The sequence below is a fragment of the Peromyscus leucopus genome, chromosome 1, assembly GCF_004664715.2.
Source record: "Peromyscus leucopus breed LL Stock chromosome 1, UCI_PerLeu_2.1, whole genome shotgun sequence".
Taxonomy (NCBI): domain Eukaryota; kingdom Metazoa; phylum Chordata; class Mammalia; order Rodentia; family Cricetidae; genus Peromyscus; species Peromyscus leucopus.
This window is the reverse complement of record NC_051063.1, coordinates 26,145,067-26,167,704: the sequence shown is the minus strand read 5'-3', so window position 1 is coordinate 26,167,704 and position 22,638 is coordinate 26,145,067. Positions and strand designations below refer to the sequence as shown.

Here is a 22,638-nt window from a genome sequence, read left to right as displayed (position 1 = left end):
GACAAAAAGGCCCCATCTCAAAAACCCACACTTCTAGCAAATGAGAAAAAAAATCAACTTTCATCTTTGAAGCATTTCTTTTTTTTAATGCCGAATGCTGTTTATTGAAGGAGGGAGAAGGTCTTAAATACAGGCTTACAGCACAATGGGAGAACCCTAGAGAGCTGAAGTTCGCTACCAATGTTTTACAATCGTGCATCTAAGCTGTTAACGCCCATTATGCAGGATACACAGACAAGGAACTTCCCTTAAACATTCAGGAGGGTGAAAAACAGGAGGAATTAGCATAGGGAGGATATCAAGGTCAAGGTCAGCAAGCAAGGCAAGTTACCCTATAGGTCCCCCTTTTACTAGAAAAGGAGCTTCTGACTTAGGTTGCCTGGGACATCAGCATTTCTTGAGATGATTTCTTGATGATTTCCCTACTCTTCCTACTGAAATATTGAATAATTATCCATTACACTTTAACTCAAGACAGATTCTGCCAATGTGTTAAGGGAGAATCCTGAGAAATAAAAATAAAAATAAACCTCAAAGCTCACAAGTTAACTTTCCCTTACGCACGGGAATCTCACCTCATACACAGACTGCCGGGCAGCTTTGAGCCGCATCACAAATAGATCTCTGTCTTCCAACATTCGTGACATTCGATTCTTATGTTCCAGAGCCTTTTCTCGTTCTAGCTGCATTGTAGTAATCTGAAAGTACATAACACAAGGGTAATCTCCACAACATTTGTTTTCCAAATTACCCCCAGAAGATTCTAAAACTCTTTAAATCTGAGAAGTTGGTCCTTCCCCATTGTATCTTTTGACAACAGCATCCCAATTGATCCCCAAAATAAAAGGCAGGAAAACAAGAGGCAAATTAGCCCTAAGACATTAATGAGGGAGGTTTTGAACAAAACTATTTGATTTTACTGGAAGTTAAGGCAAAATGTCAGACTTTCTTCTCAGTCCTATGAAAATACAGAAGCCTCCAGACTGTCCCAAGTATTACTTGATCTGTAGCATTTTCTACTTCTACTTAGTTTAAACCCTTATATTTGCAGAGAATTATCACAAAAATCCCAATTTATCCTATATAAAACAGGAAGAACTGACAAAACAAGGCCTATAAATCTCCATATAATAGATTCTGAGACTTCAGGTGCCAAAAGCCCCCGTAAGGATGACCTTTCTCTTGTTTACATGCACACAAGGCTGTGACTTACAGTTTCATATTAAATCTCTACTGTGAACACTTCTCTTTCCAAACTATTAGTAAGCAGCTGTTAAAGCACAATTTCTAGCAAAAGATTTTAAAGCTGTTTTACTGCAGACTTATAACTTAGCTTACAGCACGATACCACAACAAAATGAAAAATGCTTACTCTTTCTTCTTCTTGTTGTTCCCACAGGTCCATGTCTTTAACCCTTTGTTCCTCATAAGCACTCTTTATCAAAGGAATTTCTTCCAAACGCTTAGCTCTTTCAAAATAGTCAATCTGAATGGTATAAAAACAAAAGCAGTTTTACAAAATAACTTTTGTTGTTGTTGTTTTTTAATTTTAGAGGCAGGGTTTCTCTATATAGCCCTGGCTGTCCTTAAGTTCAGAGATCCACCTGCCTCTGCCTCCCAAGTGCAAGGATTAAGGTGTGTACCACCGCCACCACTGCCCAGTCAAAATAACTCTATTTAACTCGTGTGAAAAGATTAACAATCCCATTAGGCAGGAGAAACAGTTTGAGGCCAGACTAGAGACCTTTTATATAAAACTAAAGAAAAAAAAAAAAAATCCACCCTCTCATTTACCTTCTTTTCTTGATTCTTCAGGCGTTCCTGAAGTTCCTTCTTTTCTTTCTCCAGTTGTTCAACCTGTTTGGCCATGATAAAATCTGGATCCAGTTCCTCAAGGTCCTGATGGTAACACAAAGACAGAATGGTCATCACAAATATTTTAGTTTATATTTATTTGAGACAGGATTTCTCTCTGTAGTCCTGGCTGGCCATGAACTCAGAGATCTACCTGCCTGTCTCCCCTGAGTGCTAAAATCAAAGACGGTGTCATAACTCCTTTATAAAGATTATTTTTAACTATGGGGGAAGGGTATATGTGCACTTAAGTACAGGTACCTGAATGTCCTAAGTGCTCAATCCAGCTGGAGCTAGAATAAGAGGTGGTTGTAAGCCACCTGATGTGGGTGCTGGGAACTGAACTTGGGTCCTCTGGAAAAAAGCAGTACAGCCATCTCTTCCAGGCCACAAATAAAAGATAAATACAATTTACAGTCACCTGAGGTCACTGCTTTCTAGAATCAAATCCTGCATTTCTTTAAATAGATATTCAATCAGGAAATATCAAAATTAGCCAAATGGGAGCTCAAGAGTAAAGAAGCTCCTGATGGCTGATGTGCTACATACTTCAATGTCGATGTCTTTGAATGCTTTGGCACCCAGTTCTGTCTTCTTGATCTGCTCTAACCGCTCCCGAACAGTTTTCTTTTTGATTTGCTCATGTTCCTGAAGGATTCGTTCCTTCTCTCGCTCCTTTGCCTCCTGGCGCAGCCTCTCTTCTTCAGCCTTCCGTACTTTCTGGAGTTCCGCTTCCCTCTGCTCCAGTTCTTCTTTCTCACGCTGGATATTCAGACTCTCAAGACGCTCTTTCCTTTCCTCAATTGTCTGTCGACGAGCCAGAATCCGCTGATGCTCTTTTCGTGAATTTTTAAGATATGCAGTAACTGCCAACTGATGCTGTTCTTCTTTCTCTTGCTTCAAAACAAATCCATTTTAAAAGATTACAAATATACTCTAGCACTAGACAGCAGTAGTAAAAATATTACCCACTGAAAGGCAGTTAAAAGACTGTCTTGACAAAAGCATCTCAACCACCAGTGAACAGGAAATCATCAAGTCTCTTCCACAGATTTCATCTCAAACCATATTTTGAAACATATACAAGTCCCTCAAAACTTTTGTAGCTCATATTCCCCCCTCAAGACACATACCAAAATGTGAGCAGGCTTGATGACTTCAAGTGCTTTTGCAAGCACTGAGGACATGGCTGTAAGTTGATTTCTTATTTGTTCTGATGGCATGCTTTGCAGGTGAGGACCAATTGGGGCATCTTCTCGAGTTGCATAATTCAAGTCTGATCCAAAACTCAGAGTACGAGAAGTGTGGTCAATACGAACCTTTGAAAATTAAATTATCAGTAACCAAGACTATATTTACAACTGCATTTGAGAAGGAAATAATCCAAAGTTAAAAGTAATGAGAATTTGCTCAACAGAGTTTTTAAAAGGTTACCATTGTACCAAAAGCAGAGAAGCTAAAGATTTGTGTCTTTCTAGTTCACAAAGACCTTCTAACCTGCCATCAGTGCCCCCTTATAGCACATACCTGCAGGTCGCAGTGCCTGGCTGCGTCTACTATGGCCCGTTCCAGTTGGAAAGCATCAACAAAAGGAACCAGAGAAGTCAAACGAGAAAACTCAATGCTCTGATAAATCTGTGCCACCTGCACAAAAAAACACAGGGTTAATAACAGCTACTATTTAGTCACCTTTTTTACGTGCAATTTCTTGGTAGCTAGAGGAAGCAGAAATTATGCCCATTGTCCAGAAAGGGAAAAAAAAATGAAGTTCATACAATTCGGCATAGCAGTAGACTATCAGAACTGAAGTTTCAATCACATGCTATGATCATATTACACATAACCATCTTCTGAATTCCTAGTTTCATAAATAAAAAACCTAAATGGCCACATATTTGTAGATAAAGGCCTGCTACTTACCTAATATAAATACTTCCAATTTTTTTTTTGTCTGAAGGAGACTGACAGCATAACTATATAAGTCATTCTGCTAATTATCCTTCAAGTATTTGTATAGCACATAAGAAATAACACTGCTCACATATTCAAAAGAAAGCAGGTCAATGAAATGTGCAAACACATCATAATACTCCCTTACCAAATGAAAATAAAGTACAAAGCACTTATACCACTAATAAACTGCAACACTCAACCATAGTCCATGACACTGAACTAACAAGACAAAAAGACACTAACAGCCAGTGTAAGCAAGAGGAAAGACTACCCAGTCATTACTGGGAAAATGCTTTATTAATATACTCTCAGGAGCTGCTAAAGTTTTAATTACATAAACTATGTGACTAATTCTATATCCTACAGGAGTCTTGATCATATGCAAAGGTATATGCATGTTAAGTGTTTGATGCTATAACACTTTCTAATGGGGAAACCCTAATGGAGTTCCAATGGCACTGAAATTGGTGTGTTTGTTACTATATCTAAATGGAACTTTCAGACTATGAAAAAATGGTGTAGGTAGATTTTTAAAGGAAAAGGGTAGCCCTATATTAGCAAGGAAAACTCAGGCCCAGGCATAATGATTTATGCCTTTAATGTCTGCACTTGGAAGGTAGAAGCAGGCCGATCTCTATGAGTTCAAGGCCAGCCTGGTCTACATAGTGAGTTCCAGGATATCCAGAGCAAACAGTGAGACTCTATGGGGGGGTGGAGTGGAAGAGGTCAACAACAACCCAAAATCTAAGGAAAATTCATAGTATTTGACAAAGAAAAAGAAGTAGGAGAGGAAGAACAGTTGTTAGGTCATTGATTCTGTTTCAAAATTACAAATATAGAAATGTGAGCAGTAGAAATTGGGATGACTTTCACGTAAGTCTAATTTTTTCAGTTTTGTCATCAAAATAAAGAGTAAAGGGGCTATGGAGGGGAGGGAAGATTCCCAGAGTTGGCCAGTCTGGTTATCTGTGAGCTTCAGGTTCAATGACAATCTCAAAATACAAGACAGAGAGTAGCAGATAACAGAGGAAAGACAGCTGATATCCACCTCTGGTCTCCACATACTTGTGTACATAAACAAAGCAAGTGTGTGCATATACATATTATATTATATATATATATATTACATGTATCATACACACACAAATATTTTCAATAGTGATACAGAGTCAACAGTAGAAATCTCATTTCTCCATAAGGCATTTGCTTGCATTTTACCTGTTGCAGAAGGCGGAGTATGGTATTGTTCTGTAGTTGTGGTACATATTGTTGCAATTCTGGTTCCTTTTCAGGTTGTTCCCTAACCCAATTTAATACCTATAAAATCAATTAAATTGAGAAAAAATATATATAGTTTATATGTAGCAGACACAGTTTACACTTTCAACTTCTTTATATACAAAACAGCATATAAAGATACGAATTTCATCCAATGACACTAACAATACTTGTCTGAAGGTGACTGACAGCAGTGGCAGATGTAGTCATGCTGCTAATTGACCTCCAAAAGTTTGTTTAGCACATCAGAAATATCTTTTCTCTTGATGTGAAGAAAAGACAATAAAATGTGCACTTCTCAACACATAGGGGAACACTTCTATTTTAGACAAATATAATGCTCAATTGCAGTAATGCCAACCATGTGGTGAAGAACAAAAACCGCCCATGCCAAGTCTTACCTTTGTGACTCTCTCACAGAGTTTTAGCGGGTTGAATTCTACCTCCAGCCAGTTGTAAAGGTCTTTCACTTCTGGGACAACATATTGTAACACATTGAATCTGACCTATAGTAAGAAAGGTAAAAAGTTTAACTGCTAAAGAAAAATTTCCAGCAGAGATTCTGGACTACAAACTAAAACTAGAAAATTATCTGATCTCAGTTCCCTATAAATTTACCAAATACAATCCAAACCATTACTATAATTACCCATATTGTTTCTACCTATAATTAACAACCAAAAAAAAAAAAAAAAACTTGAAAAGAGAATAAAAGCCGAGAGAGAGAGAGAGAGAGAGAGAGAGAGAGAGAGAGAGAGAGAGAGAGAAGAGAAGAGAAGAGAAGAGAAGAGAAGAGAAGAGAAGAGAAGAGAAGAGAAGAGAAGAGAAGAGAATCAACTAAAGGGTAACACAATATTTACAAAGACAACTACAATGAACACAAATTACATATCCAAAACCACAAAATAACCGAGCTCCCATTTTTTTTTTTTTGGGGGGGGGGGATTAGTTTTGAGACAGGGTTTCTTTGTGTGCCTATGGCTATCCTGGAACTCGCTCTTCAGACCAGGCTGGCCTCAAACTCAGGGATCTGTCTGCTTCTGCCTCCCAAGTGCTGGGTTTAAAGGAGTGTGCCACCACTGTCTGGCAAGAAATTATTCTTTTTTTTTTTTTTTTAAAAGATTTATTTACTTATTATGTATACAGTGTTCTGCCTGCATGCCAGAAGAGGACACCAGATCCCATTGCAGATGGTTGTGAGCCACCACGTGGTTGCTGGGAATTGAACTCAGGACCTCTGGAAGAACAGCCAGTGCTCTTAACCTCTGAGCCATCTCTCCAGGCCCAACAAATTATTCTTATATGAAGTATCACCAAAATTACCAGGATAGCTCTATTTTCCTCAAGGTCAAATTTGGAAAACTCAGTGTCCATTAACAGAACAGTATTATGTTAAGAGCTATGGTCACCTGTATCAAGTTCCACACACATACTCAGCCAATCATATTTAGATAATATTCATGAAAAAGATTACATCTGTCCTAAACGCTTTTTTTATCACCCAAACATGGCATAATTATTGCACAATATAGCATAAATTTAAGTATTCTAGGAGATTATATTTCAACCTTACATGGGGTTATGCATTAGATTATATGCAAATACAATCACTACCCTATTTCAGACTACCAGTGGGTTTTGATGTCCACTGGGATCTGAACCAGTATCATGCAGACACTTTCAGGTATAATTGAAAGCTACCTAACTCACCACATACCCTGAACCACTGCTTTAATGAGTTTCCTCAAATGAACAAGATATCCATTTCATCAGTGGTTGGTTCCTTGTCCACATATCAGAAGCCTAACAGTGATCTGAATTCCCAGTATTTACTCATGAATTAAAACTTACCACAAAGTTTTCTCTCCAAAGCAATAAATGCTCAGACTTATACTAACCATATCATTAATAAGGCCGATTCGTGTGGGTGGGGCTTGAAGACCTAGCAGTGTTGCAAGGCGCCGCTGCTTCTCAACTATAATACCATCCATATCCAGAAGTCGAGCAATATCAGTTCGCTCAGGAGTAATAGGTATAGAAAGAGTCGCCAAAAGGACTCTAGTGGACATTCTGTGGTGAACAAAGTTTTATTTGTTAATATTATAAATGTGTTTCTCTTTAATTATCTATTGTATGCCATCAACAAAATATACACAAGCACACCATGGACAGCTGCATTCATACTAGTTATTCCAGCATATCACAGTATTAGAAAACTGAACCTTGAGGAAATGAATCCTTATAAACTCATCAACACGTTGAATGTGGCCCAACAGCAGTAAAGACACATTTCCTTACCAAAATAATTAAAGGTAGCTTTAGAAACTAAGAAAATGGACTTTAAGTAAACACAATTATGACAGAGAATGCAAGGGGAAAGAGAACCTAACTTTTTACTTTCCTGAAACACAAGTCTGCACTTTAGAATGCTAAGTTGCATAGGTGCCCAGGAGCCTTCACAACATAACTCAGGAGTAAATGACCTGCTGCTGCTAACCAATATTACAGCATTCATGGGAAGAACAGCATTAACTCCCTTAAGGAAAACCATTTGGTTGATTTCATATTCTTCTACAAAACTAAGAAAAACAGATACACATTTTAAAAAGCCAGTTTACTAATACAAGGGCAAAAAAGGTGACATGTGAATTGCCTATTTTGTGTAAGACAATAGGTTCCATTCCTAGCTTGACCAAAAAAGGAAAGAAAAAAGAAAGCAACTGAAAAGAAATTAAGCTATATGTGATAGGGTTTGTTGTAGATTTTTCCTTGTTGGAAGAGGTCTTGCTATGTAGTTGAAGCTAGCCTAGTTTTGAACTTTTGACCCTCCCGCCTCAGTCCATGTACTAAGAGGTATGTGCCACCCCACCATTCAACCTATACTATGATTTTCTTTTTAATAGCCTACAAGTTGCACACACTCTTTTATTTTTGAAATATGTTTTCATGCCTATCTCCCAAATACTATCCATTTTATGACTCACATGCCCATATTTTTTACCATACTACAAAAGAAATGGAAATTTTTATCTTTTCCCAGGCTAGTGACATAACGTGTAGTATTTTTGAAAAAGCAGCAGCAATCAATGATCCACAGCTCCTAACCAGCCATGCATTCCTAAGAGTAAACAGACCCTCTTCTGCCCCTAGTATACTACACTGTTAATAGTAGGTCAGTCTAATATATCCTTATTTAACACATTTTCTTTCAACTTACCAGTAGATTTACCAGGATATAACCTAACACAAGTCAAGTGCTTTAACTACAGTTACTGTTTTATAACCAAGAAAGAAAAGAACTTGATGGAATTACCTAAGTATCCAACTTGCTCTAAGATGATCTACCAATACATGGATAAAAGGTTCACATGTTAACATTACCTCTGTGAATACACAACTTTCTCAATTGGGTTTCCGGTGGCATTTTTTTCTGGGGTCGGGAAAGGTAGAAGATGGCTCAAGAATACTCTCCAAGGAGAGCAATGTCTCAGAGACACTTGGTGGTCACAATTAGAGATTGCTCCTGGTCCCTAGAGATAGCTGCTAAACACTCTACCAAGCACTAGCAATATACCACAACAGTATTAGCCAATCTAAAATGTCCAGAAGCGAAGATTCCATGGTTTGGACCACACTACCACTTAGAAGTTTAATTTCATTACCATCTAACTATAACATTCTTACCTTTGCATCTCATCTTGTGTAAGATTCTTTCTCATTTCTCTAGACAGATGATAAAGACGATGAAGTGTAGATGCATGAAACAGAGCATTTCCAGATTTCCAAAACACTGTTGAGACTTTGTTATAGTAATTTGCCATCAACTGAGGCTTAGGTGGTTTTTTAGACAAGGAAAATAACCCATGAATATCTTCCACAGCTTTGAAGGCTTCCTAAAAATGTACAAATTAATCACTTCATTAAAAACAATCAAATGACAAATCACTTTTATGAAATTAAAACATTATAAATAAAAATCGAAAATAAAATGCCTAACATGGTTTTTATTTCTGTCTGATAAATCTGAGAAAGTTATAATTACAAAAATGCTATCTTTGAAATAGTATCTGATAAATAGTTATAATTACAAAAATGCTATCTATGAAATATTGTTTTGTTGTTTTGTTTTTTAACACAGGGCTTCTCTCTTTCTGTGCAGCTTTGGCTGTCCTAGAACATTTTTCCTAATATAATCATATTTGCTTGTCCTCTACAAGTAGTAGTTTAACATAGGTGTCCCTATAAAAAAGGAAAAATACTATGTGCAAAGGAAGAAAATTAAATCCCATTTATACTTTTTAGTTAAAACACATTTCAGCTAAAAACTGCCAATTTTTCAGTTAACCCCCTATAATTTCAACTAGCTCTTGTATGTTAAATAAATTTAGAAGCCCTCAAGTTATAAAGCTCCAAAATGATGTGAATATATCCTACATAGGAGGGAAAGGGCCAGGAAGCTTTTCATAATCATCACTGCTATCTCTTAAAAGTTGTATACACCATGCATGGTGCTAAAGCAGCACTTCTCCAAACAAAGGAAAAGGGTAAGTGTGTCATTTTTAACTTCTAATCATCAACAAATGCTCATAAAGTACAATAAAGTCACAATGTATTATCAGAATAAAACAAAATTATGAGGGAACTACTATTTAATAGTCTTTGTAGAAACTAGAGATGTCATCAGTGGTGTTGCACATGCCTACCATTTGAAAGGCTATGGATTTAACCACCAGCACCAGGGGGTTGGAGATTTAACTCATTGAAGTGCTGGTCTACCAAGTCAAGACAAAGCTGTGGGTTCAGTACCTAGTCCAGAAGAGTATGCACATACACAAACAGGTACTAATTCCTGGCACCAAAACCAAATGAGGGAAGGGAACAGCAACAGCAGCAACAACAAAAATATCTCCATCTTTTAATATTTTTCTCCATAGTTCTTTCATCAATCAGACTACCCAACTCAGAATGGTACCAATCATAGAACCACATTTTGTGCAGCAGTCATGATGTCGAGTTTTTTATTTTTGTTTTTGCATAGATTACATGATTTGGCCCAGATTTTGCAAGCGATTAAAAACTTAATTATGAACTTCCTGTCTAGAACTTTTCCTGCTGTTAGACCACCTTAAATTCTCACATTACCTACTGAAATTAACCAATACCAACACTAAAGGGAGAGAGAGAGAATGGTACAAAGCTAATAGTTAACTTGCCTGCCATAGTTCCATGCTGATAGCACTGTCCAACTGAACAAGTCTCGTTTCCAAATGCATGGACTGGCTCTCTGGATTGTTAAGATTGATTGCTGTGCTTTGGTTATGGTGGCGCTGAATCTGAGATAAGTGCATTCGCAAGTTGTCACAGAGCTTGCGGAACTCAGCCTTTCGAGTATACTGGAGGCAGAATTTGAAAGCTGTAAGCATAATTGTCAAACAAGAATTAGATATTTTCTGTCAAATTAAATATCTGAGTAAGTTTTATATGCCACATATTAAGATCAACATTAACAAGATTCACTAAGCTCACCATTACTCTATGTCAGTCTTAACTCCCTCCACGAACCTATGCCACCACTCTAAATCCTGAGCAAAATAAAAGACATGGTCCTAAGTCCTGGCCCAAAATATGGTTCTAGAAATTTACAAATAGGAAATGAACAGAATTTAAATTAAAGAAAAGACTCGGGAGCTAGAGAGATGGCTCAATATCTGGCTACTCTAGAACTCAAGTTAGAGTCTCTAAACCCACATGGCAGCTCAGGGTCATCCATAACTTCAGTTCTAGGGAATCCCGTGCCCTCTTCTGGCCTCTGTAGGCACCAGGCATGCACATGGTATACACACATACATACATACATACATACATACATACAGTCAAAACACCCATACACAAAAAATAATAAATTCAAAGCAAGAGTCACCTTCAAAGACCTAAAAGAACAAAAACTGCTAAGTTGAAATACAATGAACTTACATATCTAATATACATAAAATGCAACATGCTTTTGTACTAATGAAAACTACGTAATGAGGATTTACCTAACCTAATTTCAAATACAGAAACAGGAGAACATATGAACTACTTGCTCAATCATTAAAATACACATCTAATGTAGTATCTTTGCTCTTACAAACTGTATTTCACTGAGTGATAGTGGCACACGCCTTTGATCCCAGCACTCAAAAGGCAAAGGCAGGCAAGATTTCTGAGTACAAGGCCAGCCTGGTCTACTGAGCAAGTTCTAGAACAATCAGGTTACACAGAGAAATCCAGTCTCAAAATAATAAATAAACAGTATTTCTATTTCAACAGACCTAAAACAAGTAATATGATTTAACCTCAACTCTGTATTTTTTACAAATCAGCAAAAAGCCCAAGTTTGTTTGTGAGACATGAATATCTACATATGCTATACATGCAAATAATCACAGGTTCAAATATTCCTACTTGAAACAGTCACAGTTGAAAGTTACCAACACATAAAGAATTTCTGAGCCAGGTGTTGTAGATGGGTGCCTATAATCCTTAGAACCTAGACCAACCTAGCCTGGACTAAACTGAAAACAAGACAGACAGACACAGAAATAAACTAAGGAGGTAATCATCCTTAAGACTAGAAATGTAAACTTTTAAGTATAAAAAACAGGGGGGGTTGGGTCAAGTAGTCCTCAGTTATAAAGCTACATGCACTGCAGCAAAAAAATGCTGTCAGTCTAGTCCTTTTAGAGTGTGTGCTGAGAGATAACCAAGTACAAAATGATCTGTGACATCAATACTAAGCAATAATGCTTAAGAATGAGAAACATGGTTGACATAGTGGTATGTCCTTTTAATGCTAGAATTCAAGAAGCAGGAGCAGACAGACCTGAGTTCAAGGCCACCCTGGTCTACAAAATGAATTCCAGGAGAGCCAAGACTAGAGAGAAACTGTCCCAAGGGGGAAAAAAAGGCCAAAAAAAAAAAACACCCTCGTGTATAAGGCTATCCAAGTAGAAAGTAGGGGTAAGAGATTTCTTTTGGAGGGAGGAGATAGGGCCAACACAGAGAAGTCAGGGAGTTGGCAGTAGGAGGAGGGTGATGATCAAGAATGAAGTATAACATGAAAATATACCATAACAAAGCTTATTACTCTGTGTACTTAACTTTAAAAAAGCAGGAAAGGCTTCAAAAGTCAATAGAACAATCTATATGGAAATCTATTAACCCGTAAGATAAAACTTTTTTTAAGCTATTTGTGTAATAAAGGTCAATCTCATTTCACTAAGGATAAAACTAGTTGTTTTTAAAAACTATAGAGAACAGGAAGTTAATCTACAAAAATCTATTCTAAAATTAACTTTTCAAATCAGTTTATTAACATTTCACAATGTCATTTTACCTTGCTGGGCGATATCATGGTAAAGGCGCTCTACTCTAGAATTGTTTCGTAGAAGGTCCAAACACTGCCTGTATGATTCCCAAAGGAACTTGACCCAGGGAGTCAGTAGCAATCTGTCAGTACGATCCTGAGTGTCTTCCCCACTTACTGCACTTAAGAGAACACTACAAAGAAAAATGCATTGAAAACTATTTTAGATTCTTACTTTATTGTGACCTGAAAGCCCAAACCAACAATGACAAATACAGAAATGCTTCCCGCAACCTCATATATATATAGTCAAGCTGTACCTTACCATCTGTATCTGAATTCTCAGTCTGTATTACAAGTGTTTAAATTTTAGTGCATGTTCTATCTTAAGGTGTAAATTTTAAATATTGCTTACATGGTTGAAGTATACATTTTAAACTTCAAATATAAGCAGTTTTTTTCTGATAACCACCTACCTTCAAGTGGTGGGGGGGTGGGGAGTGATAGTGGCCCATGTAAAGAAAAACATTGTGCTGGACGGTGGTGGCGAACACCTTTAATCCCAGCACTTGGGAGGCAGAGACAGTGAAATTTCTTTGAGTTTAAGGCCAGCCTGGTCTACAGAGTACATTCCTCCTCTACACAGAAAAAAAAAAAAAAAAAAAAAAAACCCTGTCTCGAAATACCAAAAAGTAAAAATTAAAAAAAAAGAAAAACATTTTGCTAACTATCAAAATATTTACTAAGGGATTAAACTCACATACCTCTCAGGAGTCTGAATATTATCCAGATCTTCTATATCCAACACCATTTGTTGGGACTCTTCTTTAGCAGCTTCTGTTTTCTCCTCTGCTAATTTCAAGTATGCCCTAACAACATCCTCTAAAGATTTAATGTTTACCTACAGGAAGAAAAATGAATTTAATTTTCTCCAATGAACTAAAAGAATGTTTAAAAAGCAAATCAAGATAAAAACTTTAATTCGAAAGGTAAATTCCTCTAAAAGTTACTAAAAGCACTTTAAAAACACAAAAACAAGCGCAGTACCTGTTGACAAATGTTCTTATATTGATATAAACCTTCCTTAGCCAAATGGCTCTTACGAAGATCCACACACAGTTCCAAGTATTTCAACATAATTGGTTCATGTATCTTTTGCCATGTTCGGTGTTTCTTACTTTTCATAACATCATAAAGAACATCCAAGGCAGGTTGCTTTTTGCCAACCTCAAGAAATTCTGGAAAAAAAATTAAAAGTTAAAATTAGCTGTACATACTTTTATAAAAATCCAAATGACAGAACAAGGAAATGACTCAATAGGTAAAGCTGCCAACACTGACCCTCTTTGAGTTTTATCTTCAGAACCTAAATAGGAGAACCCACTCTTGAAAATTGTTCTCTGACCTCCACATGCACACCAAAGAATATGCAGGTCCCCTTAACTTGCACAAATAAATAAATGTAAAAGAAAAACTTTTTAAAATTTAGATCTTGCCTCTTTACTGATTTAAATTTCTAACTCATTCCCAACTTTTTTTTTTTAACATGTTTGGCTTCTAATAGCAATCTCATAATCATCCATTTATAATGATGACAAATTAGTATTATCTTAAGATACAGCATCCATGTAGAACTCAGTGATTTTAAAATTCCAGAAACTGAAGTCACAGATGGGGGGATATCTTCCCCCAAAAACTAAAAGTGTAAGTATGACTTCACATTGCTGTAGATAATTACATTTCTGATAAATTATTTTATGATGAAGTAGAAAAACAATAGATTGCTTTTACTATCTACTTTAAGACCAGTTGACTACATTTAAATGAACTTATTCTCAAGGAAATCCAGTGAAGTCTTGGAATTGGACAGTAAGTGTTCCAACTTTGTCAGTTGGTATCTCTAATCTGACATAGGTCTGAGCCTTTCCATACAAATTTTAAAATAATCTACAAAATAACTTGCTAAGATTTTGATTGGGATTATATTGAATAGTTATAGATATGAGTTTGAAGATGTGACAGTCAATCTCCCCAATCATGTAAATAGGTCACATACACACCAAAAAAAGACAAGAAAGCAACTGAAAGAAGGGATACATGAGTCTGGAGAAGATGGCTCAACAGTTAATAAATGCCCTGTTCTTGCACAGAACCTAAGTCTAGCACCCACACCAAGCAGCTCACAACTGCCTGTAACTTTCAGCTCCAGAAGATACACAATGCCTTCTTCTGGCTCTTCCAGCATTTTACACGGACACAGACGGACACACACACACACACACACACACACACACACACACACACACACACACCCTTTCCTTTTGAAGGAAAGGGTCGGAGACAGGGTCTCTCTATGTAGCCCATCTCAAAAAATAAAACTTAAAAAAGAAAAATGATTCGATCCTCAGCTCCAAAAAAAAAAAGAAAGAAAAATGAGCTGCTGGACACACACGCCTTCAATCCCAGAACTCAAAGGGTCTCTGATCTCATTCCAGGACAGCCAGGGCTACACAGAGAAACCCTGTCTCAAAAAACAAAAACAAAAAACAAAAATTTAAAAAAACCCTAAAAGAAACTTCTAAAACAATTATCAAGAGAAACACCAATTAGGATTCAATGGACTAAATATATGTGTCCTCCCCAAACTTCAGATTTGATACGTACTGACCAATGGAATGCTTTATTAAGAGTTGAGTCTTTAAAGAGGTGACTGGGTCAAAGGGTTCCACCCTCTAAATGCAACATGTAGCTTTTATAGATAGCTTCCTTTTTGTTCTATCTCTTTAATCGGGCAAGGGACACATTAATCTCCGCCTGAGAGATACTGAACCTGCTAGCTTATTTATCATGAACTTTTCAGCCACCAGAAATGAGAGAAATAAATTCTTGGTATTGATTGGTAAAGTACCGAGAATGTGTTAATCTCATTAAAACAGCACCAACTGATTTAAAAAAAGGACATTCTACAAAACATAGGCGTACTTCTCAAATCTGTGATTTTAAAAAAAAAGAAAAAAAAAAAAAACAGAAAAATCTGAGACACTGACAACCAAGACATGACAACTAAATAAAATGCTGTATGTGGACAGGATCCCAGGGCAAAAGGACAATAGGCAAAGTAGGATAACTGGAACACAGTAAAAACTTCACTTAATAATTCAATTGCTAGGCAGGGGTACTGGTGCGTGCCTTTGATTCCAGCACCTGGAAGGCAGAGGCAGGAAGATCTGTGAATTGGAGGCTGGCCTGGTCTACTTAGTGAGTTCCAGAGCTACAAAGATCTTACATCTTAAACAAAACAAAAATAATTTCGGTTATTGGCTCGTTATGAAGGATATACCATATTGTTTTAAGATGTTCATTAATGAGGACAACTGGGTATGGTGAAAAATCTGTATTATCTTTGAATGATTCTGTGAAAGTGAGAACTGTTTTATAAATTTAAATTAAGGTTAGTTTTAAAAATACAGCCGGGCGGTGATGGCGCACGCCTTTAATCCCAGCACTCGGGAGGCAGAGCCAGGTGGATCTCTGTGAATTTGAGGCCAGCCTGGACTACCAAGTGAGTTTCAGGAAAGGCGCAAAGCTACACAGAGAAACCCTGTCTCAAAAAACAAAAAAAAAAAGCCGGGCGGTGGTGGCGCACGCCTTTAATCCCAGCACTCGGAGCAGAGCAGGCGATCTCTGTGAGTCGAGCAGCCTGGCTACAAGTGAGTTCCAGGAAAGGCGCAAAGCTACACAGAGAAACCCTGTCTCGAAAAACCAAGAAAAAAAAAAAATAAAAAAATAAAAATAAAAATACAGACTATAGAGCAAAGTAACTTGACTTTGAGTTTGAAGGCATTGTGTGTAGTAACATTTCCAAATCTAGTTGCTGTCTTAAATTTTATATATGCAGCACCTTTAAAAATTCAGTCAACAAAAGTGGCTCTAGATTAAAAATATGTATTTTTTTTTGTCCTTCCCCCTCCCTCCTCCCCACTTCACACAAATAGTAGAAAATATTTAATCTAGTCAACTGGTTAAACTCATTTTTAAATTTAGTAATTTTAAGCCAGGAGTGGTAGCTTATACCAGTGATCCTAGCACTTGGGAGGCTGCTGCAAAAAAACAAAAAGATAAAATCAGAAAATGCTGAATTTCACACACAAATACAAGCTTCCACTTGCACTTTTTTGTTTGTTTGTTTTGTTTTTCGAGACAGGGTTTCTCTGTGTAGCATTGCGCCTTTCCTGGAACTCACTTGGTAGCCCAAGCTGGCCTCGAACTCACAGAGATCTGCCTGGCTCTGCCTCCCAAGTGCTGGATTAAAGGCGTGCACCACCACCGCCCCGGCCCACTCGCACATTTAAAACATAATTTGAAGGAGTTAAAATACTGGTTTTAGTATATCTCCATTTTAAAAAAAAAAAAAAAAAAAAAAGTTTATTTTCCTCCTAAAGAATAGTCTTGGGGCCAGGGGTGGTGGCCCATACTTTAATCCCAGCAGGGAGACTGAGGCAGGTGGACTTCTACACAGTAAATCCCTTTCTCCATCCACCACCCCCTAAAGAAACAAAAAATAATCTTGAGCAAACAATTTTTTTCTGAATTTGGGATATTCTGACTTAAAGTAAGATTGTTAAAAGCCCTGAGTCTAATTCTCAGTACCAGTTTTTTTTTTGTTTTGTTTTGTTTTTAATGGACAGCACTGATGATGGAGAGGTAGGTAGGTGGTCAGTGCTTTAGAACACTTGTTGCTCTTTCAGAGCACCCAAGTTCTGTCCCCAGGATCCATATGGTAGCTCAATACTATCTGTAACTCCGGTTCCAGGGGATCTGATAGCCTGTCTTCTGAACTCCATGGACACCAGACACATAGGTGCACATATATACAAGTAAAACACTAACTAATGCACTCAGAAGGCCATAAAAGCTCCTTATTTGGGAGCTGACTAGATCTACAGGTTTAATGACTAAGGTTTCAGGAATGGTGCTTCCCAGTTCCTCCAGTGAAACAATACTGCTCCAGCTCTCCAACATACTAAGTTTTAGACCTGGACATTTCATAACATATCAAAAACTAAGCATCTTTACAAAATATTGAGTGTTCTTATTTATCAGCAATTTTCCCCTCCAGTGTTGGAGCCCAAACCTAGGGTCTAACTTCTGGTATGCCAGGCAAAAGATGCAACCCTAGCCCCACCCCTTACATATCAAACAGTATTCACATACAAACAAATATAAACTCAACATTATGTGGGAAAGACCATCTTCATTTCAGCCACACTGCTACCCCAAAATCTTATCAAATGAAACAAAGAAGTACAGCTAGATACTATATTGGAACCAGAAAGTCTGTTTTAAGTACCAGCCTCTTCCTGAAGTGTACCTAAGGTTGTTTTCCATGTTTCTTTAGGTGTTTTTCAAAGCAATTTAAACTAAAGTTAACCATAACAGCAGGACTGGAGAAATGGCTTAGCAGTTTACAACACTGGTTACTCTTCAAGGACCTCCGTTCTATTCCCAGCACCTCTCACATTATCTATAACTTCAGTTCCAGGGCGATCCAACACTTCCTGACACCCTCTTCTGACTTCCAATAGGGCACTACTTGCAAGCAAAACATACATATGAAATAAAAAGAAAATTGTAACAGCAACACTACAATGACATACTCTACCCATATACCCAACCCTCTATTTCACACTAAGGATTTAAATTTTCAAACTATTATTTAATGTTTACAATATAAAATACAAATCAAGTTAAAGTTAAGGACTGAACCCATAATAAAATAAAATACAAAACACTGGAAATGTTAAGAATAATCCACTTTCCCAATGTATTTTTTTAATGGAACTGAGGTTTCTTTACTTTAAAAAAAAAAAATACTAGGTTTTTTTTTTTTTTTTTTTTTATGTGTATGAGTGTTTTGCCTGTATGTGCCCCACATGCATGCCTTTATATGTCAGGACAGATCCCTTTCAATTGGAGTTACAGCTGTTTGTTAGTGTGGTTTCTTAATATCATGCTTAGAAGCTTGATGTAGAATCAAATCTGTATCATTACCACAGGAGGCTGAAGCAGCATATCAAGTCGAGGACAACCTGGGCTACCTAGTAAGACTCTGGCACTAAAACAAAACCACACAAAAATAAATACACCTTCAATGATAAGTCTAGGTTCAAAACTCATCCTTTCTAACTCTGAAAGTCTCAAATAAACTGAAGGAAGCACACTTAAATATAAAACCCCAGCACTCAGTAGGTGGATTCAGAACAGCCAGGCCTACATAAGAGAACCTGGCTCAAAACACACAAAATTATGGGATAAGACACCCTCACTCCCCCCCCCACAATAAGTAAGAAAAATGGGGGGGGCACATGAATGTTTTTAAACAAAAAACTGAAATTGGAACAAACGCTTCACAATGACCCATGGTTGAGTTGTCCTTACTCCAACTTATAAACATGGAGATTTAGTTCCTTGAAATTACCTAGTTAATGGGATGGGAAGGCTTTTGAGGCTAGAAGGAATTATTTCAACATTTAAATAATTCCAAGATTAAGAATCTAAAAACTGAAATCTAGACTTATATGTACTACTAGAACAAGTGTAGAATTACTAGCATTCTACAGACATGACTGAAACAAGAACAAGTGTAGAATTACTAGCATTCTTTAGGACATGATTGAAACTATGTCTACCAATAAAAAAAAGGTTCATATCAATCCTTCATTTTTCCCTAATCTGTGCAAGTATCTATCTAAGCTATAATGTTACTAGTCAGTTGTGGGGTTTCAATAACAACTTTATCTCTTAAGGCAGGAGTTGTAGGGTGTGAGTGTAAAATGAAAGGCTTTGACATTTTTCCCTCAAAATTACCACTTAAGGTGACTTGAAGGGCTATTTTATTTAATTTTATTAAAATAATTAAATAGACTAGGTCTAAATATTGTGGGGTTACAGATGCTACAGATAAAACATTTAGGTAAGCAAGATTTCTGAGATGTGAAAAGTCCCTTTATCATTCTACTTAACCTTCTATAAACGGTGTTATGTGTGAAAGACAACCTGCTCATGTCAAGTCCCTTGGGAGCTAAGGGACTCCAGACACTGTAATGAGGCTGCAGCAAGAGGTCAATACAGCAGATCCACTTCACCCACACAGGACTTTACTGATACTGTCCTCAACTTGCTCATCATTAATCAGGTCTACTTCAACTGAGAAACAGTAAAAAGAAATTTAGAACACATTATGTAACCTTCCTACTTTAAAAGTTATTGAACTAGTAAGTTCACATGAAAATTCCAAACAGGAGAAAAACAAGGTCAGCATATTACTATGGATGTATGTAGGCCAAAGACTGTAGTGGTTTAAGTAGACTACCATGGGAAAAAAATACCCACTGGTGAATGTTACAAATAAAATAACAGCTATACCTAGTAAGTCCACCCAATTCCATTTCCTACAGCACAATGTAATTCTAAGTTTCAAAACATCCGAAGTCCTAACTTAGCTACAGTTCTGATTTCAATAATAAATTAAATTAGTGTTAGCAGCTTTGGGTTAGTTATCAGCAACTTGCAGTTTTTCTAAGTTCTACTACAATTCAAAGGTGCAATTCCCTATCCACAAAAAAAATACATGTCAGAAGTATGTAACCAAAACATTTTTGTTCCTGACATATTATCAGCAATATTCCTTTATAGTACTGACTCAAAAGGCCTTTTCACAAAATGAAATCTCCACTTTTAACAACCTTGCCAAACATAAATCCTCAACATACATGGTTTATCTGTTTGGACTGGGGGAGTTAAAAGGGGGACAGCTACAGAATTAGGATTTTTTAAAAGCAGTTTTTAAAGATGAGAGATGTGCACACGACTTTTCCACCACACAATGTCAACTGAAGCGATCAGAACAAGTCTTTCCTGCAAGCCCAGGGCTTAAGCACACGTATGGAAATAGAAATAGCAGTCGATGGCGCTTCGGAAAGAAGAAAAAAGGAGAAAAACATAAAAACAAACAAAAAAACAAAAAACCTGATCTGGATATCAAGAGACCTTGGTTTTAGTTTCCGGACACTCCCAAGTGACCTTGGAGAAACAGTTTTTCTAGAGGCTTGTCTGGGGAGAACCATTTTTAAATCCCTAAAGAATATTAACTTTTCGTGATTCAGAATAGGCTTTCGAACTGACCCTAATAAATACCGGAGGGGGGAGGGGGAGGAGAGGACAGGAAACAAGTTAATGGATCCGAGGCCTGAAGTGCAAACTAGCGACTCTGTAAGGGAAGTGAACCATGACCCAGCAGGCCTCTGCGTGGGACCTGGGGCCAGACGTGCCTCAGAGGTGGGGTGGAGATACACTAGTCAGGTTCTCGGCCCGGCGGGAGGTGGAGCCGAGGTTCTCGCGTGCATTGTCCCCGGGAGGGAGCCATGTTTCCTCCTCCCCGGCACTCCCAGATGGCGGCAGGGAGCGCGGGGCTTCCCAAGCAGCCCGCCGGTCTGAAAAGCCGGCGGGGGGGCCCAATCGAGGGCAAGGATCGCAGGGCCAGAGAGACCTGACCTCCGCCGCGGCCTCGCGACGCAAGCATCAGGCGGCAGCTAGGGCAGACAGGCCGGGGGCGACGGTTCCTGATCCGCGCTTTCCGCCGCGGCCCGCTTGAGTGGGGAGGCCATGTGGAGACCCGGCCGGGGTGGCGGCGACCGAGATCACTGGCCTCCACTGCCCGAGCTGCGGGCCGCGGACAGCAGGCCCGGGCCCTCGACCTCCCAAGCCTCGGGTCGGCACTGTGCGGCGTGACCTGCTGCCGTACTCACCGTTGGCGCGCTTGAGGGCATTTTCCGGCCTCTGGAAATAGGCCGGCATCTTGGCGGTAGGCTCAGCTCACCCGGCGTCAGCGAACTCCCTAGTGGCCCGGACCGGGAGAGGAGGCGGAGGGGCACTAGCGCGAGCTTCCACGCGCCTCACCAGCAGTCGCCCGCGCCCAGCCGGCCAGAGACGGAAAGGAAGGAGCCACGTGATTCCCTTGCGGCCGCACCGCCGCCGCCCGAGCCCCGGATGTAGGGGGCGGGCCTCTGCGCATGCTCAGACTTTCTCCGCGCGCAGGCGCGCTGTTGTCGCGAGCGCGGGCTGACGTGGCGGCGGGTACCGTGTGGCGCGAACTGTTGTGTACCTCTTTGGGGCGCGGGAGGGGACCGTAGAGACAGTTTCCCCGGGACGGCGGTGCTCCAACGAACATGGGGTGGGAAAGGGGAATTTGCGGTCAGATCTGCGACGAGAAAAGGCATTGTCGACACAATCATTTCCAAAATGAATGGCGCGGGGGCAGGCCGTATTAAGATAAGATCACATTGGCTACGCAGGGACTTCGCCGACCGTCAAGAAAGGGAAAAGAAATATTTTTTTTTTCTTGATTTTTGTTTTTTCGAGACAGGGTTTCACTTTGTTGTGTAGCCCTAGTTGTGCTGAATCTCACTATGGTATCCTCGTAGGGTTAGTGTCTCAAGGATTCCCGAGAGAAGTCGAGTGTCAGAGCCACCTTATAGGGAGAAAGCCCTGGAACATAGCAGATTTTTATGTTTGAAAATAAGAGAGTGTCGTCGATTTTTACATACAGACCACGTCACAGACAAATAAAAGAAATGTATGTTGGTGAGGAAAAGATTTATTGCAAGTCATGTCTTTTATTGCTGCCTAACAAATTATTAATTACTATGCTTAGAACTTGAAAGCCATTTAAACAGCGTCGAATTATTAAACTCTTGCTATGAAATAGCTTGAGTTCAGAGCTAAGGATGTACCGTGGCAGAGCGTTCGCCTAGCATGCGCAAGGCCCTTGGCTCAATTCCTAGCACCACACAAAGTAAGGTTTAGAAGGAAAAGATGGAATAAATTATTGCAAGTTTATTACACATTTTACAATAATAGATATGGGATATGTAAGTTAATGAAATATTGTATCGATGAATGAGGAAACCACATGCCACAAAAGCATCTCATTTCTGTCTCCGAAATGAGGTTTTTGCATTTAATGCAGAAATGGGCAAAAAAAATTGACAGCTTCTTTTCAAAAACAAAAACCCAGTGCTGGTGGCCCACACCTTTGATCCCAGCTCTTGGGAGGCAGATATCTGTGAGTTCGAGGTCAGCTTGGTCTACAGCGTGAGTTTCAGGACAGTCAAGACTACACAGAGAAACCCAATTTAGAAGAAGAA

The 22,638-nt window shown here is 38.7% G+C and overlaps 1 protein-coding gene and 2 non-coding genes across 3 annotated transcripts in view; all 3 read right to left on the bottom strand.

Moving 5' to 3' along the window:
* Eif3a (eukaryotic translation initiation factor 3 subunit A) overlaps positions 1-21,405 on the bottom strand; it is a 32,969-nt gene extending 11,564 nt beyond the window's left edge. Inside the window, exons 1-15 of the mRNA XM_028860759.2 lie at positions 21,241-21,405; positions 13,481-13,671; positions 13,198-13,334; positions 12,464-12,627; positions 10,299-10,498; positions 8,770-8,978; positions 6,984-7,155; positions 5,487-5,591; positions 5,026-5,124; positions 3,382-3,498; positions 2,988-3,173; positions 2,404-2,751; positions 1,795-1,899; positions 1,373-1,486; positions 576-698 (exon numbers count right to left, since the gene is read on the bottom strand). Coding sequence (XP_028716592.1) covers positions 576-698; positions 1,373-1,486; positions 1,795-1,899; positions 2,404-2,751; positions 2,988-3,173; positions 3,382-3,498; positions 5,026-5,124; positions 5,487-5,591; positions 6,984-7,155; positions 8,770-8,978; positions 10,299-10,498; positions 12,464-12,627; positions 13,198-13,334; positions 13,481-13,671; positions 21,241-21,289 — 2,319 coding nt within the window. The 5' untranslated portion in view covers positions 21,290-21,405. The remainder of the gene's footprint in view (positions 1-575; positions 699-1,372; positions 1,487-1,794; positions 1,900-2,403; positions 2,752-2,987; positions 3,174-3,381; positions 3,499-5,025; positions 5,125-5,486; positions 5,592-6,983; positions 7,156-8,769; positions 8,979-10,298; positions 10,499-12,463; positions 12,628-13,197; positions 13,335-13,480; positions 13,672-21,240) is intronic.
* On the bottom strand, positions 3,800-3,930 carry LOC114686128. The gene has a single exon (XR_003733535.1). It is a non-coding gene; the product is annotated as a small nucleolar RNA SNORA19 (small nucleolar RNA).
* On the bottom strand, positions 5,254-5,380 carry LOC114686129. The gene has a single exon (XR_003733536.1). It is a non-coding gene; the product is annotated as a small nucleolar RNA SNORA19 (small nucleolar RNA).
* Positions 21,406-22,638: the final 1,233 nt, after the last annotated feature.